General features: G+C 38.9%; 1 protein-coding gene across 1 annotated transcript; it reads left to right on the forward strand.

Moving 5' to 3' along the window:
• Positions 1-18,408, forward strand: KCTD18 (potassium channel tetramerization domain containing 18). Its single transcript, XM_069468814.1, has 7 exons — positions 1-63; positions 2,523-2,755; positions 4,645-4,856; positions 6,403-6,596; positions 7,654-7,748; positions 14,311-14,413; positions 17,325-18,408. The coding sequence occupies exons 2-7, from the start codon at positions 2,599-2,601 to the stop codon at positions 17,824-17,826; spliced, it is 1,263 nt and encodes a 420-aa protein (XP_069324915.1). The 5' UTR covers positions 1-63; positions 2,523-2,598; the 3' UTR covers positions 17,827-18,408.

The raw sequence follows: 18,408 nt of genomic DNA on the forward strand, positions 1-18,408 counted from the left end.
CGCTCATTTCCGTGTCGGCCCAGCGGCGTCCGGCGGCCGCGCAGAGGGCCGGGCGGGCCGCAGGTCAGTCGGGGAGGTCGCCGCCCCGCCCCGCCGGCGCGGAAGAGCGGGCGCCGGTGGGCCGCGGGCCCGGGAGGCGGCGGGGCTCCCGGAGGAAGGGTCCGGGCCGCGCTGATCCACGGGCGCCCCGGGCTGCAGGCTCAGGCTCCGGGCCGATTCCAGGTCCCCGGGCCGCGGGAGACCTCAGCAGGGCTTTGCAGCTCCTCAGCTCTTCTCCTTTCTTCCTGCTTTGGAAGAGGAGTGTGAGCCCCTTGAGTAGTGTTGCTCAAAGTGGGCATCGCAGGCGGATCCCGACCCCTCCTCAGAGTTTCTGAACCAGATTCTCGGTGCTGTGGCCTGGGTGTCTGCATTTTCCTGAGCGTTCCTGATGGTTTTGATGCAGGTGGTCATAGGACCGCACTTTGGGGGACACTGCACCCGAGGGCCAGGGCCGGGCACTTTCCACATAACAGGGAGCCTAAGTGGTGCATTTGAGGGTGGAGCCTGGGGAGTGTCACCACAGGTCTGGCCTTGCAACGGTGATGCACCTCTTCCTCAGGAGAGACTGACTGGGGAAGGGGGAGGAGTAGCTCTTAAATCCTTGGAATGGGGTGCTGCTGTGTTCCTGTAGCCCCCAAGTCTTCAGAGGGGCAGATGCTTAGTGAAGGGCCTGGGTCAGGAGCCACAGTGGCCCACAGGGCCGAAGGAGGCAGTGTGGGGTGAGCAGCAAGAACTTGGCGTTGGTCCTGCTGAGGTGGATTGGGGTTGGCTCCACCACCTGCTAGCAGGCAGCCCTAGTGTGGTCCCTGTACAGATCACTCTATTTTTTACCCCAGTGTCCTCATCTGTCAACAGGGACAGTGATTCCTACCCAGTAGGGCTTTTGTGTGAATTAGGTAATGTCTGTCAAGTGTCTCTCACAGTGGCTGAGACAGAGTAAGCATTCAGTCAATGGGAATTAGTAAGAGGTACACAGGCCCTGCCTTCTGTGGCTTACAGATCAAAAAGGAGGGATTAAGCAAGTGGAATAAAATGTGGACAGAAATATGAAGTATTTTAGTAGACTTGTGCAAGGAGTCTACCTGGGGGTGGGGGTGGGGTACTTGGGAAGGTCATGCAAGAAGTGAGGTTTGCCCCGGGCACTGAAGGATAGATAGTATTCCAGGGAGCTGGTAATTGGGGCCATATGTCTCAGAGGTAGTTCTCATGGATCTTTGGAGTGAGGCTTCCAGGACTTCTAGGCAGTGCAAGAAGTCACATTGATAAGTGGTTTTGGAAGGCTAGCCCTCTAGTCCATAAATGGTTTCTGTTCACTGACCGTGTTCTATATACATGGTCTTCCCCGGATTCTAGGGGTCTGTTTCTCTCATTTTGTTGGAAACTGGCTGAATTGCAGTATCTACAAAAGGATCTTAGTTGATCACTGAATAAGAGTGAGTTGACATGGATGTCATTGAGCCGTTTGGCAGTCATTTTAAACTTGCTGTGAAATGGGTAGATAACTGCAGAGTCTCAATGTTGGGAGTAGCTTTTTCATCACAGTATTGGTTTGGGTTCCATAGAAACGCCACAGTATCACCTGCGGTTCAGCAATCTCTAGAATGGATTAAGAAATCAAACCCCTAAAACTTCCCCAGAGCTTCAGCCATCTTAGAGTGAAGAAGCCAGATGATCTGGAGGGGTTATTTGTAGTTCCGGACCATCCCGGCTACTGGTATACATAGAGTTCTAATCTCAGTTGATAAATTATATATTCCTTAATTACCTAACTTAAGAGTTACAATTATCATTGTTAATTTCTGCTCTTTTGTTTCTTTAAATCTCCAGAGTCAATATCAAGTTCCTCAGTATACACGTTATGGTAAAATTTATATCATTATGCATAATATTTATCATTTATTGAATACTTACTCTGAGCCAGAGGCTGTTCTAAATGCTTTTTATATGTTCTGTTAATTATTCCTCTGATAGTCCTTTTGAGATAGGCACCATCGCTGCCTCCATTTTATGGGTGAGGAAGCAAGAAGAGAAATAGTAACTGCCCAAGATCCCAGAGCTAGTCAGTGAGAAAGCCCAGCAGCTCAACGCCATGCTGTCCCGGGCCTCCTCTGCATTCTGCGTGGCTCCCTCACACTGCCCGCAGTTAAAGAGATACGTGAATGCTGAGGAGCATGAGCTCGCCTCACCTTTCTCTGATGTGTGACAGACCATACCTCATCATGTTTAATTTTTTCAACAGTCATTTCAGCAGCTAGGATTGGGTTGGTTGTAGTTTATTACCTTTTACAAATCCTCTGAGGCAATGTTTTCCAACTTCTCAGCTTATCTTGTTATTTTTATTTATCGAATTCATATTGTATAAAATCCTTCAGTTCCATATTTCTAGTACTGAGGAATTTATTTTCAATCACATTGTAATGTACTTATTATCTATTTCATGTGTCGTTGGAAATGTCAGGGACGATTGTCCTTTGTTCTTACAGAGGGGGACCGGGACCGCCATTGTTTGGAAGTTTCTGAAAGTGTTGTTTGGCTGACATTCAGGTGTCTGGGGAAGCAATGGAAGGCCACAAGGCAGAAGAGGTGCTAGATGTTCTTCGACTGAACGTGGGTGGCTGTATTTACACAGCCCGGCGTGAGTCCTTGTGCCGCTTTAGAGACTCTATGTTGGCGTCTATGTTCAGTGGTCGCTTTCCTCTAAAAACAGATGAGTCAGGTAAATGTCTAAAGTCTGGAAGCATGATTATGAATATTCATTAACATAGGAGTCCAGTTTAAATTCCTTTTGATTTTCCTAATTACAACAGAACATACTAGATTAGTATACTGATTACTGAAATCATTAGGACTGTATGGAGATTCATTACTACATGGAGAGATTAAATACCAGTTTGAAAACCTGTGATACTGCTTCTAAAAGTTCACAAAGAAGAGAGAGTGCATAAAGGCAGTCATGACCTAATTATGGGGATTAACTACATTTTGAAAGTCGTTACTGTCATGTGGCTTCACAGGTGAAGGTATTGAGGCTGATTAAATAGACGAGCTTCTCTCTGTGTTCTTCAAGTTAGAAAATGTATTTCTCTGGACAAAGCAGCTGCCCCTATACCTCACAGAGCAGTTGTCATCAGTGTAGAATTAGTGTATACTTGGCACCTAGCCTAGCTGTGTAGTCTTGTTGTGTGGGCTGACATGCACGGCTGAGAAAAAGTGCAGTGATACCACGAGTCCCTCAGTGGCAGAGGACCAAAAATTGGTGTTTCAGAAGAAACTGTAAGTCATGTGGGTAGGGTTCTGGGTCTGCTGTCTGCTTGAAGTGCTGTGGGACTCACTGAACCTACTGCTGGTTGTAAAGAAACTTCATCAACACAAGGGAGGCTTTTTGCACTATCTGTGAGCCCCAGGGCCCACTCTTGGTTTTGTGTTAGAAGAATTGAGGAGTCTTGAACATAGGGGGCTGTTCTATTAATAACCCCAGTGTTGGGACATTGCTTTGCCAGCTAAATGGCAGCTGAAAGAATGGAAAAAATCACTGATGGCTGGTGCCCAGGGCTTGATGTCACCTGGGCAGAAAGAAAGGTTTACTGAGGAAAAGATAGTAGGCAGCGATTGAGTTTCTTTTGTGCCCCCAAGTTTTACCTTCTTATTCCCTTTTCTAAGCTAATCAAGGAAGAAAAGGAATTATTGAGTAACCCTATGCAGAAGGTTTTTAAAAAAATTGTCTAAGACAAATCTTTTATTACAGAGTAGTGCTAGCATAGCATTTCTTCTTTTTTAAAGTTTAGGTTCTCACAGTACAAAGGAACTAACACAACAGTTTCAAACATATGGCATACCTGCAGGTAGGAACCCCAGGCTTATGGTGTTGCTGATTTGCAACAGTGAACATAGTGACGAGCACCCCACATGCCCTCCTTAGTGAGCAGTTCCTATGCATGTCATGGTCTGAGGTTATGGGTAAGCTTCTGTTTCTACATGCAGTCTGGGTCCTTGGCTTTTGCAGTGGCCATAGTGGGAATACGGTCATTGCATCCTAAGTTCCAAATGGATCTCAGAATATATTTTCCTACATAGTGGGTGAGAATATAAAAGTTCACTACTAACTCATACAACCTCTTTGTGCAAATTTGAAAAGGGTGCCCTTTATCCAGGAAGATGCAGTTCCATGCCAGGGTGTATGGCTTGGTGCACAGAGTATGGGCTTGATTTCAGCCTCACTCATCCCCTTGGCCTGGCAATGGTACACACAATACACCCACACAACCAAACATGGAGACCCTGGTGATACATGTTTGCATTCAGACTTACATGCATTGTTATAGAAATACAGGTGGTTTTCCCACACGGTTCACTCAAATTCAGTTTTAGGATATCACCTATTTGTAAGCTGAGCGTTGCTGGTATATCATATCCGCTGTTTGAATGAAGAACTAAAAGTCTGGCTTAGTTAGATTAATTGAACCTCTTTGAACACTGGATATTAACCTTCTTGTGAGAAAGAAGTATTTCTAATTGTAGAGGTCCTCAGACCTAGTTTGAGTTGTTGAAATTTTATTGATCATCATATGAATCTTTGCAATCATTTTTGAACTGAATGTTTTCTAGGGGCTTGTGTTATTGACCATGATGGACATCTATTTAAATACCTTTTGGATTATCTTCATGGAGAAGTTCAGATTCCTACAGATGAGCAAACTCGTGTGGCCCTACAGGAAGAGGCCGATTACTTTGGCATCCCTTATCCATACAGCCTGTCTGACCACTTGGCCAATGAAATGGAGACATATTCTTTAAGGTCAAATATAGAACTTAAAAAGGTCTTGGCATTTTCTTAAGTTTTAAAATATATCTATATTTATTATGCACAAAGCAATATTATTTTGCATAGCTGTGTTGTCATATAAACCAAACAGTTTTTGTAATTTTTTTTTTTTTTTTTGAGACAGAGTCTCACTTTGTTGCCCAGGCTAGAGTGAGTGCCGTGGCGTCAGCCTAGCTCACAGCAACCTCAAACTCCTGGGCTCAAGCAATCCTCCTGCCTCAGCCTCCCGAGTAGCTGGGACTACAGGCATGTGCCACCATGCCCGGCTAATTTTTCTATATATATTTTTAGCTGTCCATATAATTTCTTTCTATTTTTAGTAGAGACGGGGTCTCGCTCTCGCTCAGGCTGGTCTCGAACTCCTGACCTTGAGCGATCCACCCGCCTCGGCCTCCCAGAGTGCTAGGATTACAGGCGTGAGCCACCGCGCCCGGCCCAGTTTTTGTAATTTTTGAAGACATGTTTCTTAATTACTACTACTCATTTTTTTAAGGCCCAAATTCTAGGAAAGTATATTACATTGCCTTTCAAAGTTTTATTGAGTTTATATTCCTCATTAAAGTTTTAACACTTTTTGATGTTTTTTTTAATAGAACTATTCTGTCCCTCGTTCTTTTTAAATTAAGAGAAATATTATACTATGTGAGGATACAGGGTATCATGTTGTTTACTAAAATGATTTTTTAAAAAGTAGCCATGATAAATAACAAAATGTCTTACCTGATTTAGTGAATGTAGCAGTTTGTTACTAAATTAAAGCATTCGTTTGATTAATTCACTTTGAGATCAGTAAATTTTTTTTAAAGCTGCTTTTATTTTAAATCACATTTGAAAGATCTGTACATGACTTGAAAAGCTTCATTACCTGTGTTTGTCTTATTGAAAGTATTATATCTGCTGTTAGCACCTTTGGGCATCTAAGAAAAATATTTTTCCAAGAGAACTCAGCACAGAGTAGTAACTTAATATTCAAGTGAATGAATGAATAGGTGGATAAATGCCAAATGAGTTCAGACAGTATATATTGAGTTCATATATTCATATTGTTCAGTGCAAAAGAAGAAGTTAATCTGGTTAATCCAAGATTGAAATTTGGAGTTAAAAATAAGGATCAGTCATGGGCTAGTAAGTAGAAAATAAAAGGAAAATTAAGTCAAATGGGAAATTTTGGGGAAAATATTCTAAAGAGAAAAGAAAAGGTCTAACTTTTAATTATTATATGAAGATTATAAAATTAGAAGTGATGTTGGCAGGCTAAAAGAGGAGAAAATAAAATGGAATTTCCATGTGGAAAAGGATTCTATAGATGAAAAGGTGTTGGAGTTTGGGTAGTACTTTTGTGATTATCTTCCCCCCGCCCCAATTAATTAAAAAAATGAGTGTCTGGTTTTTAAGGGCATAAAGACTAAGCTGAAATTTATAATCTTTTTATTTCCCTTATGACTGACTGAAATTATAGCTGTACATGAAGGTAATAGAGCAAATTCATTTTTATTTTATTCTGGAATTAAATTCAAATTTTATATATATTTTTGCTTCAGGCTTTAACAGACTTCTGTGATTCATATGGTTTAGTTTGCAATAAACCAACAGTTTGGGTTCTCCACTATCTTAACACATCTGGTGCAAGCTGCGAGAGTAGAATTATTGGTGTGTATGCCACCAAAACTGATGGAACAGATGCTATTGATAAGCAGCTAGGAGGAAGAATTCACAGTAAAAGCATTTTTAAAAGGTATGTCTGCATTTTAAATGTGAAAAGGAACAAAATAAAATCTTGATCTCTTCTAAGAGGTTTACTGCATGGAGTATTGTGCTTGACTAAAAAGGACCATCATCAATACCTCTCAGTAGACAGGGCAGTAGACAGAGGGTAGTAGACAGTAGCTGTTGAGATAGGCCTGCTTCATGAGATTATAATTAAGACCATTTCACATGCAGTATATGTAAGCCACAGGCCATCTACATGATTTAGTACAGTGGTTCTCAACTGGGAGGGTGCATCGGAGTCCCCTGAGAGGCTTTAACAAAAAGAAAAGGAAAGCCACATGCCTGGTATCTTCCCTAGGCCATAGAAGCACTGGCCTACAGGTCAGCAGGCCCATAGAGTGACCCAGAGCCAGCCTGCACCTCGGTGTCTTCTTCTGAGAAATGATGAAGTTCCCTGGTTCCTTTAGAATTCTGTGACTTGAACATGATAAATTCTTGAGGGTTATTCTCTTAATATTTTCCCTGTAATCTTATTATATTTACACTGGTCAATTCACTTAGCAAACTTTTTAAAAAAATTCTCTGGGAAACTGGATTGGGTCACATATTAGTGACTAAAGCATGACCGTATAAGCTTGCTTTTTAGATGATGAAGTATGTCATCAGTTTCTGAATTCTCTATAGGCAGGGATGCTTTTATATAAGATGTGTAGGTGCCTGATATAATGCTAGAAAAGTTTTAGTCAAAGTTGAATCTTTTCTAAGTTTATTGTAATTAGCTGATTTGTTTAAAAAACTTGATTTTAAAGATGTGTTGATTTGTCTACATGGTCTATATTGTGGAATTAACAAATGCTTTACCATGGTAAAGAGATCAAATGTAGGTTAGTGTATGATACAGTGTGTATATGTATATTAATATATGTGCATATATATGCTTAAGGGTCACAGAACAACTACTCAAAACCTATATATTTTTTCCCTTAATTAACAAGCACTTACTGAATGTATATTAGTTGTGTATATGTACACACATTCATACCTGGATAGTATAGTTTCATTACTTTTCGCAATATTTCTAGAGAGGCGGGAAATAACGTTCAGTACATTTGGAGCTATTATTCAGTAGCCGAGTTGAAGAAAATGATGGATGCCTTTGATGCTTGGGAAGGAAAAGGTACAGTGTAATTCTTTCATTTCATGGAAGCGGGTGGACCCCTCCTTAATAAAACAAAGTAAGCTCAAATACTGCATTTCTTTTTTTGAAAAAGTATTTTTGCAAGTGTGTCAAGGTATTTGTCATTTCATGGTAATATTGAGGCAATTTACTTACAAAGAGTTGCTAGATATTATTAGTAGTTTATAATTCAGTAACCTCAAATATGCTTCTGTTATGCTTATTGAGTTCAATTAAACAAGAGTTCATTTAGTACCTATGATGCATTGTCCTAAGAATACTTCTAAATTAATGTAATCAAGAAAAGGAAGAGAAAACAAAAATAATGCTGGGAAGATGTCTAAAGAGTCCTTATAAAACAATTAAAATAATCTTTAAATGCACACTTTGAAAATTGATCATTTTTATCAAGCTGCTTAGTGAGAGTTTATAATAATAATGCTGTTTCATACCCAGTGTGGTAAGTGGTTTACATTCAGTATCTTTTAGTCCTAACACAATCCTGTATACTATTTACCATTCCTATTTTATAGATGAGGAAACTGAGTGAGAAAGGCCATGCCACTTGCTTAAGTATCACAGAGGGTTAACTGTTCTATGCCTAAGTATTTTTTTTTCTTAATTAGCAAGCATGTATTACATGCCTGTTGGGGCAAAGTACTATAAGAAGTCCTAAAATTGGGCCCAGAGATAAATAAGACACATCCCATCCTCAGATGATCTTAAAAGCTAGTAAAGACAGACTGCCAGTCATACAAGGTTCAGTGAAAGGAGAGGAAGAGGCTTTTAAAAGCTCTGCAATGGCTGTTCTTCCTTCAGGCAGTGCTAGCACCAGCCCTGTTTCCACTCCTCAATTTTGCCCCTTTCACTTTGCCTCCTTTTTCCTTTCCGATCATACTTCTCAAGGAGGCAGGATGATGTCTTTATTATTTTAGATTTCATTTACTTTGAGGCACTTACACTCAAGTTGAAGAACAAACCCTGTGGTGTTCTCTGTGTCTCCGTTTGTGCCTCTCGAGGCTTCAGGAGTAGCTTCCTCCTCCTTCTGACTTAGGAAGCTGAAGCAGAAAACTGGGATCACTGACTTTTTACAAAGCATGTGACTTATTTTAACTTTTTCCAAAGCATCATTGTAATTTAATGAAGTTCTGGAAGGCCTGTGGAAATCCGTAAGACAGGAAACAGAAGTAAGTGAAGAAAAAACTATTGGAAGGGAAAAGACAGTCATGTTATTTGTAGACAATGTCTTCTTAGAAAACCCAAAAGAATAAACTTAAAGTATTTTATGTGCTAAGTTTAATAGACTAAACCAGCTAGATAGAATATAAGTAGACACAGAGCAGCAGCTTACCTATGATAAATTAATTAGAAATTATACGGGAAAATCTCATTCACAATAGCAATAAACAAAACATAAAATAACTGTGCTTCAGATTACTGAAGAAATGCTTGGATGTTTCATGAAGAAAACTTCTAAAATGTATTTATCTATCTGTCCATCCATCCATCCATCCATCTATAAAAAAGACCTGAAGGTAGTGGTGAGACATACCATGACCTTGAATGGGAAATCTAAATATTATGAAGTTCTTCTCAGATTAAATTATGGGTCTATCAGAACATTAATGGAACTCTTTGGGAATATTGAGAAAATGATTCTAAAATTCCTCTGAAAGAAAAAACAGGTAAAACAAACAAGAACTTTTTTGGGAAATAGAAGTAATTAGGGGGATGTGTCTAACTGATAGTAAAACATGCTGTAGACCTATGACAGTAAAAAATATGTCTTTCTGGTGTAAGAATACAGCAGAGATCAAGGGTAAACTCTAATAAAGTTAGGAGAATAAAAATACTATGTGATAAAAAAGGATTATATATTAGTAGAAAAAGGATAGATCATTTAATAAGTAATTGAGAAATATGCTTGGGAAGAAAAATAAAATTTTAACCTCAAATCATTTATCAAAATAACCTCAGGTGAATTTATGAATGAAAAAAGAAACTATAATAAACTAAGAGAAAATTTAAGCAAATAACTTATTTCTTCATAGGGAGAGAAATTATAAATTCAAAATAAATCATAAAGACAAATGTATCAATTTGGTTATATAATATTTAAAGTATTTACTTTAAAACAAAAAATTATAAATAAAAGACTAATAAAAAACTAGGATAATTAATTTTACATTAACTGGACAAAATATCCTTAACATTGAGAGAGTTTATTTAAATTGATCAGAAAAGCAACTCAACCCCTACTACCAAAAAAGTACAAGGTTCATGACCATAAAATGCCCAGAAAAAGAAATAAACATGTAGCAAGAAGTTCACTCTCATTATTTATTCATTAAATATATATTAAGTTAAAACCATTTTTATATATCAGATTAGTAAAGATCTCTCATGCATTCTTGGCAGGAGTAAAAATTGATCTAACTTCTTCGCAAAATAGCTTGTCAGGTCACATCAGTACTATGAAAACTGCATATTCTTTGATCTAGTAATTCTACTTTAGGAATCTAAAGGACATAATCAAATGCAGACAAAGGCTTATGAACAGAGATATTTTATTAGGCATTATGTATAATAGGGACAAAACAAAAACAATTTAAATGTCTAATGATTGAGGGTTAAATACATTTTGGCACATCCATGGGATAGAATATAATAAAACTATGACCATTATTTTGAATAGCTTTTGTGTGTGTGTGTGTGTGTGTGTGTGTGTATGTGTGTGGGGTTAGATACAGGGTCTTTCGCTGTCACCTGGGCTGGAGTTCAGTGGTGTGATCATAGCTCACTGCAGCCTCAAACTCCTGGGCTCAAGTGATCCTCCTGCCTCAGCCTCCTGAGTAGCTGGGACTGCAGGCATGAGCCACCATGCCCAGCTAATTTTTTTATTTTTTGTAGAGACGGGGTCTCGCTATGTTGACCAAGCTGGTCTTGAACTGCTGGCCACAAGTGATCTTCCTGCCTTAGCCTCCCAAAGTGTTGGGATTACAGGTATAAGCCACTGCGCCTGGCCCTTGAATAATTTTTATATAGGTACATGCTGACGATAAAATAAGAAATGATAGAAGTTAATACATTAAGCCCCCTCACATGTGGTGCTCGGTGCTGCCTCAGCACTCTGCAGAGAATCCCTACCGGCAAAAAGGCCCTCATGAGATGTGCCCCCTTGAACTTGGGCATTCCAACTTCTAGAACTATAAGAAATTTCATTATAAAATACCAAGTTTCAGGTATTCTATTATAAGCAACAGAAAATAAACTAAGGCACTGAGTTACTGTACTTTCATATAAATAATTTAATTTTCTCAGTAGATATGCAAATATAAATTATTGTGTAATGTAAAATAACCATGATGATAATAATAATAGTAATCTAGAAAATAGTCCCTCATAAGAGCCCACATTATCCCTCCTTAATACTTTTTCTGAAAATTTCTTGGGGAATTGCCTCAGAATTAAATTAGAAATATTAGAGAAAGAAAAATTAAGAAATATTAGCAGTGAAAAGTTAGTAGTAATATGAGAAGATATGGAGGTTTAAAATTACAGAAGAAATATTAACAAATCAAAAATAGTCAATGATAAGATAAAAATTATATTCAATTGGAATAAAATAACTTACATTAGCTGGCCATAAAATATGAATCATTAAGATTTTTTTTCAGTTGTAAAACTAATTTTTAAAAACCCAATATGTGTAGCCAACATAGAAAATACATGGGATGAAAAACATGCACCACAGAATAATGGTGGCTAAGCGTGCAAATAAACTCCACAATCTATTAACAGGCTCGCCAAGGAATAACCCTGTAGCTGCCAACAACATTGTTTGAATTTTCTGCCAGAAGACCAGATGCTGCACTGTTTAAAAAAAAATAAGGTCCCTTGAATTAGTCTGTGGCCTGTGACATCTACTTTCAAATGTGGAATAAAGCAATATCTATAGTAAGAATTAATACACGTGTTTGTAAAAGCAAAAGCTTTGCAAAAAAAAAAAAAAGATAGTGCATGCTTGGGAGTATGTGTGTGTGTTTATAAAATCTATTGCAAAATAATAGTAACTCAAAATTGCACGGTTCTTTTTACTTTTCAGTAGAATTTTCAATGTAATACTCTAAAACAAGTAAGTTTTATTATGACTATTATTCTGCCTTCATTTTACAGATAAAAAAAGTTGATGTCAGAAAAGATAATTAACCAGTGACACCTAACTATAAATGTTTTAGAACCAAGGAGGCATCAAACTGAAAGTTAATAGATTCTAATTTATTTTGGCAATTACAAGATATGCCCTCCACTGGAAGCTCTCTTCAACTCTATTCAGAATTTGGTAAAAAAGGCAAAGTTAAGTCAGAAGATGACTCTTGGCTCATATATTTTATCCAAGTCTGTGCATTACTGAAGTAGTAAAAAGCCTCATTGCTGACCACTTTTATTTCATGGATATGAGATAATCTGACTTACAGAGTAATGTGTTTAGATTTGGTAATTTCCATGATGGTTTAGATTTCCATGATATCATTTTACCATGGCTACATAGATTAAAATAACAATTAGAAAATAGTTGATCACAACCAAGTATATCAATTTTCCAAATTTATTTCTGTAGGAAATTTCTTTTTACAATTTATAATTCGTTTTTATTCTATATAACTGAAAGAAAGCACAATTTAATAAACTTATAAAAATGATAAAAAGCAGGAAACAAAATTAAATGTAAAATGTTTTCAATTATGTACATGTCATAGGAATAGAAAAAAGACTGGAATGAAATATATCAATCTGTCCTGACCCATGATTCCTGGTCATCAGATTAGGAGCAATTTTGATTTTTTTACATATACTTTCTATAATGTCCAGATTTTTTTACAATGAGCATGAATTATTTTACAGGCAGGAATAAAAAAGAAAGTTATTTAAACAAGTTGCAGTGTATCCATGCGATGGAATACTACTCAACAGTGAAGGGAATGATCACTGATGCATATGTCAACATGGATGAATCTTTAAAGCATCATGCTAAAGAAGCCAGATACAAAAGGCTGCATATTGTATGATTCCATATATATGACATTTTAGAGAAGGCAAAACTAGGGATGGAGGGGAAGGCATTAATACAAAGAGGTATGAGGGAACTTTTGGGTGTGATAGAAATGGTCTATATCTTGATTATGGCTATTGGTACATGACTATATATAATAAATTGAACTGTGTACCTGAAGGGGTGAATTTTATTTTATATAAATTATATCTTAACAAACCTGACTTTTAAAAATGGCAAACTTAATGGACCAGATTTGGGAATGTTTTTATAGCATGTGTAGGTTTTGGAATATGGTTTAGTAGTTCCAGAAAGTTATTGTCTTAAAATGAAGTTCATAGAGTTCTTTGAGTATTGAACATATCTATTATATATAATAATTTACATGCCCAGCTTGCTAAATTGGTTATTTTGCCAGAACTTAAATGATAAAGACACCAAATCCATTCTTGGGACTTACAAGATTACTCTTTTTTTTTTTTTAATGCCAAACAATTTTTATTCAACACAGTTCTTTGAGCTTTTTTTCAGGTATCTCTGTATATGATATTTATGGGTTTTTTAAAAAAATTGAGGTGAAATTCACATAACATAGAATTAACTAGTTTAAAGAATATGTTTCAGTGGCATTTACTACATTCAAAAAGTTGTGCAGCCATGGCCTCTGTCTAGTTGCAAAGCATTTTCATCACCCCAGAAGGAACCCCCATCCCCATTAAGCAGTTACTTCCCACTCTCCTGCAGCCCCTGGCGACCACCTGTCTGCTTTCTGTTTCAATGGATTTACCTTCTCTGGATGTTTCATATAAATGGATTAATATAATATACGACATTTTCTGTTTGGCTTCTTTCACTTAGAATAATGTTCTTAAGGCTTATAAGAATATATTTTTCAGCGTTCAGTCAGAAACATCAGATTGAAAACTTAAAATGAATTTGACTGGGATTTTGGCCTGACACGTTAGCTCAGATTATTCTTGTTTGAAAAAGTGCTTACAGGGTAGTGATATCTCATATTTGCATAGTGGTTGCCGTTTACAGAGTGGTTCACATTTCCCTGATTTGATGGTCACAGCAACCCAGTGAAGCAGACAGGGCGAGTGTTATCACCCCCACGGTCAGTGCTGATACTGCTCCCTGCACTGCCACTGATGACAAAGGTACTAACGTTTTTTGAGTTCTTAGTCTGTGCCAGACCCTGTTCTAAGTGCTTTGCATTTATTAACTCATTTAATCATCACAACAATCCCGGGAGGTACATACTGTTATTGTCATCATTTCACAGATAAGAAAATTTAGGCCCAGAAATAACTTTCCCAAGTCACATGCTTAGTGAGTGAGAGTCGTAGATTGAGACCCAGGCAGTCTCAGCTGGTGTTGTGCACACCTCCCTGGTTAAATGGGAGGCATGAACTTCACACTCTTTCTGGCCAGTGTTAGGTGAAACAGTGTTGCTTAACATTTTGCAGTGGACAGTGGCTCTCCTAAGTAAGTCATCTTGTCTTGCAGGTGTCAGCTATTGGCGGGTGCCTCACGAGCTGATAGAGTGCTGGACTCTAGAAGAGCGGCCTTTGCTTGGAAGTCTGCGTCATATGGCTCCGATTCGAAAGAGGTCACCTGTGCTCTGTTGATTATTTGTTTTGTTTTGTTTTTGACCCATGTTTTTACTGCCTTTATGAAGGGACAGTGAATAATAATAGTTCTTGACCTCACTAAGCTTATTAATCATGTAGATAAATATTTTGCCTTACCATCAGTACATAGATCTTGATAAATATAAAGTTACCAAAGCTATGTAAAAAGTGGGAATAATTCTCCAAAACTGCATGTGTCGTATGTTCTTATTGGGAAAGTGTGATTTTAAAAATACTGGTGGACACAGTGGGAATACTGTGGTATTTTTTCCCCACAAAAGTGGAATCCCAGGCTTTATTGGCAGTAGTCAAAAAATCTATTCAGACTTGAAATTTCTTATGGCTTTTTCTGAATTCCTTTCTCTTTCCTATTGCCACAAATAGCATTTTTATTTAATAGGTTCTTTTGTGTTCCATGAAATTATTAGCATTAATAATTTCCATGTCTGTGTCTTTCACTGTGTTTTAAATACACTTAAAATAATATTTTTACTGGGTGGGGTGGCTCATGCCTGTAATCCCTGGAATTCGGGGGCCTGAGGTGGGAGGATCACTTGAGTCCAGAAGTTTCAGACCAGCGCAGCATGAGACTCCATCTCCAAAAACTGAAAAAAAGTTAGCTGAGTGTGGTGGCCCATGCCTGTAGACCCAATGACTCTGGAGGCTGAGGCAGGAGGATCACTTGAGCCCAGGAGTTTGAGGCTGCACTGAGCTATGCTTGTAACAGTGCACTCCAGGCTGGGTGACAGAGTGAGACCCCATCTCTAAAAATAAATAAATTAATTAATTAAAATGTAAAATATTTTAAAAAATCATATTTCTTTTATGGTATCAGTTTTTTTTTTTTTTTTTTTTTTTTTGGAGACAGAGTGTCACTTTGTTGCCCTGGCTAGAGTGAGTGCCGTGGCGTCAGCCTAGCTCACAGCAACCTCAAACTCCTGGGCTTAAGCGATCCTACTGCCTCAGCCTCCCGAGTAGCTGGGACTACAGGCATGCGCCACCATGCCCGGCTAATTTTTTCTATATATATTTTAGTTGGCCATATAATTTCTTTCTATTTTTAGTAGAGACGGGGTCTCGCTCTTGCTCAGGCTGGTCTCGAACTCCTGACCTTGAGCGATCCACCCGCCTCGGCCTCCCAGAGTGCTAGGATTACAGGCGTGAGCCACCGCGCCCGGCCTATGGTATCAGTTTTATTCATGGCCGTCAGATGTTCTGATTTTTTGATCATCTAAAATTTGATTCAGTGCCTCTATGGAATTTCAGACTACTTTCTTACTTTTGCTCTTTGGATCTTTCACAGAAATGTAGAAAGGCTTATTCAGTTTTTAGTAGTTAATCATCTTTTGTCAAAACAGATCTTATTTCTTAAAGGCCATAATTTTTTTTATTATTGTTATTTATCATTATTTATTTTGCCTTTTGAACCTAAAGTTAGCAAATATTATTTGAGTCAAGAGCAGTGGTTCTCAGCAGGGGGTGATTTTATCTCTAAGTGGATATTTGACAACATTTGGAGACATTTTTAGTTGTCACACTGTGGGAGGGCTGGTGGCAGGGCAAGCTACTGGCATTTCGTGGGTAGAGGCCAGGGATGCTACTAAACATCCTAGAACACAACAAGGAATTATGTGACCAACATGGTAATAGTGCCAATGTCTAGAAACTTCAGTATAAATTCTAGTAGAAGATGTAGACCGAAAACAGAGCAGGCAGGAATGGCTGGTGGAGACTCTCCTCTGTGTTAGTTCTCTCTCTGGGATTTTAAGAAGCATCATTTTTGATGCATTGACAGGATAATGATGATGATGGCTGAGAAGCACTTGTGAGGTCCCGAGGAGCCATCTGACTCACCAGAGAAAGTGTTCAGTAGAGTTTTAGGGTTGAACATACTGTCTTTGCATTCTTTGCTGCATATGGCAATTTTCAGATAACCATGCTGTTATGATGCCATTTGCAAGAATGGGAGTTCACTGTGTTATAATTGCCTCCAACAGCACCCCCATGCTGTGTGGCCCTTCGAGGGAGTGGACTTGGAGGATCGCCAGCACCCTTGGTGTTCGAAGGGGTGGGCCTCAGAAGTGAAGCTGGTTGAAACAATGGAAGGAGCAGGCAGGGTTTTGATGATGGTTATTTGACAGTTTTAAGGTCGTTTTAAAAAATGTTCACCCTTTAGGCTTTTTATAATGAATGGTAAACTCAGTTTAGGAATCTTTGGAGGTTTGTCTAATACTTCTCAGATTCAAAACACATCCAGCTGCACCATGGCTTCGACCATTCTAACAGTCCCCAGAAAGTCCAAAGAATGCAGACTTTACTGGCTGTCAAAGGTTTCACTACAGAATGATCGGGAAATACAGATCTAACAAAGTTAAAGAGATGTCTTTAGTATGGGCCTTCTCATAACCTTTAATATAACATGGATTTTAAGGCTCCAAGAGGAGAAAAAATTATGCAGCAGCATTTCTCAAATCCTTTTTTTCTTCAGTGTATCTCTTGTAACTGCAGTTCTGGGAAAAACAGCTTGGGATGTTGCTGGTTATCCTCTGGGTGACACTGGGATTCTTGGGAACCGGTTTGATATATCTTGTGTAACACTCCAAATTTTGTATAATTCTTGTGTAACACTCCAAATTTTAACTTGCTGGTATTAACATTATGTGTGCTTTTATTAATACACAGTTTGTGTTCAGAGTGAAACAATCTTTTGTCACCTTACTAATTTGCATATTGACCTTGGTGGGAGATGAGAGATAAGGTACCTATAAACCTCTTGACTCTAATTCGTAACAAAAGCCTTTTTGTTAGCTCTGAAGGTAAACTATGGAGATGTTTTCATTAGTCACTAAACCTGTAAGTGCCGCAAATGACATGCTTCTGTATTTCTAGGCGGCTGATAACGTTCAGTGAAGAGGAAGAAGAAGGTGTGAACTGTAAGACTGGTCCTAAGCCAGTCAGATTTCTGGGCCCTTCCACAAGTACCCAGATTAAAGTCAAGAACTCAGCTTCAGTCAGGGTGTCTTCAGCCAGTGCAGTCCAGGCCTCGGCTCGGCCGGTGACAAACCGGTTTCAAGGCGGCAGCGGCGGAAAGGCAGCTCAGCACTCTGAGCCCCCAAAGGCCACGTCCCCTGTGGACACGGAGGCAGCTGGGTGTTCACAGGCTCCCTGTGGGGCCGGAAGTGCAGAGAATGGAGGCACAGACCTGCCCCCAGCAAAGGTGTTGCTCTCTGACAAGAAGCCAACACCCCACCGAGTGATAAAGCTGAAGAGGACTCCCCTGTGCATGGTGGCGGCTTCCAGGCAGGCCTGCTGTCCCCAGCCACCTGCCCCCGAAGCTTCCAGCACTGTGCGTGTGCAGACTGAGAACGGGAAAGATGAGTCTAATGGATAAGAGTGGTGGCCTTGAAACTTCTGTCTGTCTTCCAAAGCTCCCAACGCGTTCGATACAAAGGAGGGACATTGTTTCTTGATGCAGTAGAGGGGAACGCTTCTGTTTTTATACTTAGGGTTTTAAGTATAAACATAAGGAGGGGTGACTTTAAGTGGTTGGGGCTATATTTACTTCTCATTTTCCCAATTTTTAAATGATTATTTGTCCATGGACAGTTTGAATTTCCGGTTTTCGTTTTTTTAATGGTTAATTTGTGTTAAGGCGACAAAATAGTACAGTAAAATAATCACTAGAGAAGTCCACTTTGTTGCTGAAATAAATGTTACTTATTGCAGCCCGGGGATAGGCATGAGGTTTGGGCATAGATATTCCTGTCTGGTGAACTGGAGAGGGTGACGTAGTGCCTCCCTCTACTATATCACAGCCCAGAGAGAAAATGTAGATCAAGGTGAACTACCTATAAGTTACTCTCCCTCTCGAACATGAATAGAAATGATGGGGAGGGAAAAAAGACACTACATTGAGATCATACTTGGACTCTCACTTAATTAAACCATTTTCTTTCCTAGATTGGCTTTTCTT

The sequence above is a fragment of the Eulemur rufifrons genome, chromosome 1 (assembly GCF_041146395.1).
Source record: "Eulemur rufifrons isolate Redbay chromosome 1, OSU_ERuf_1, whole genome shotgun sequence".
Taxonomy (NCBI): domain Eukaryota; kingdom Metazoa; phylum Chordata; class Mammalia; order Primates; family Lemuridae; genus Eulemur; species Eulemur rufifrons.

What these genes read in the sequence shown, in the direction of transcription:
- KCTD18 (XM_069468814.1), top strand. Translation starts at nt 2,599, where the DNA reads ATGGAAGGCCACAAGGCAGAAGAGGTGCTAGATGTTCTTCGACTGAAC. An exon ending in AGTAAAAGCATTTTTAAAAG is followed by an intron (nt 6,597 to 7,653) that starts GTATGTCTGCAT and finishes CAATATTTCTAG; the next exon opens with AGAGGCGGGAAATAACGTTC. An exon ending in ATGGCTCCGATTCGAAAGAG is followed by an intron (nt 14,414 to 17,324) that starts GTCACCTGTGCT and finishes CTGTATTTCTAG; the next exon opens with GCGGCTGATAACGTTCAGTG.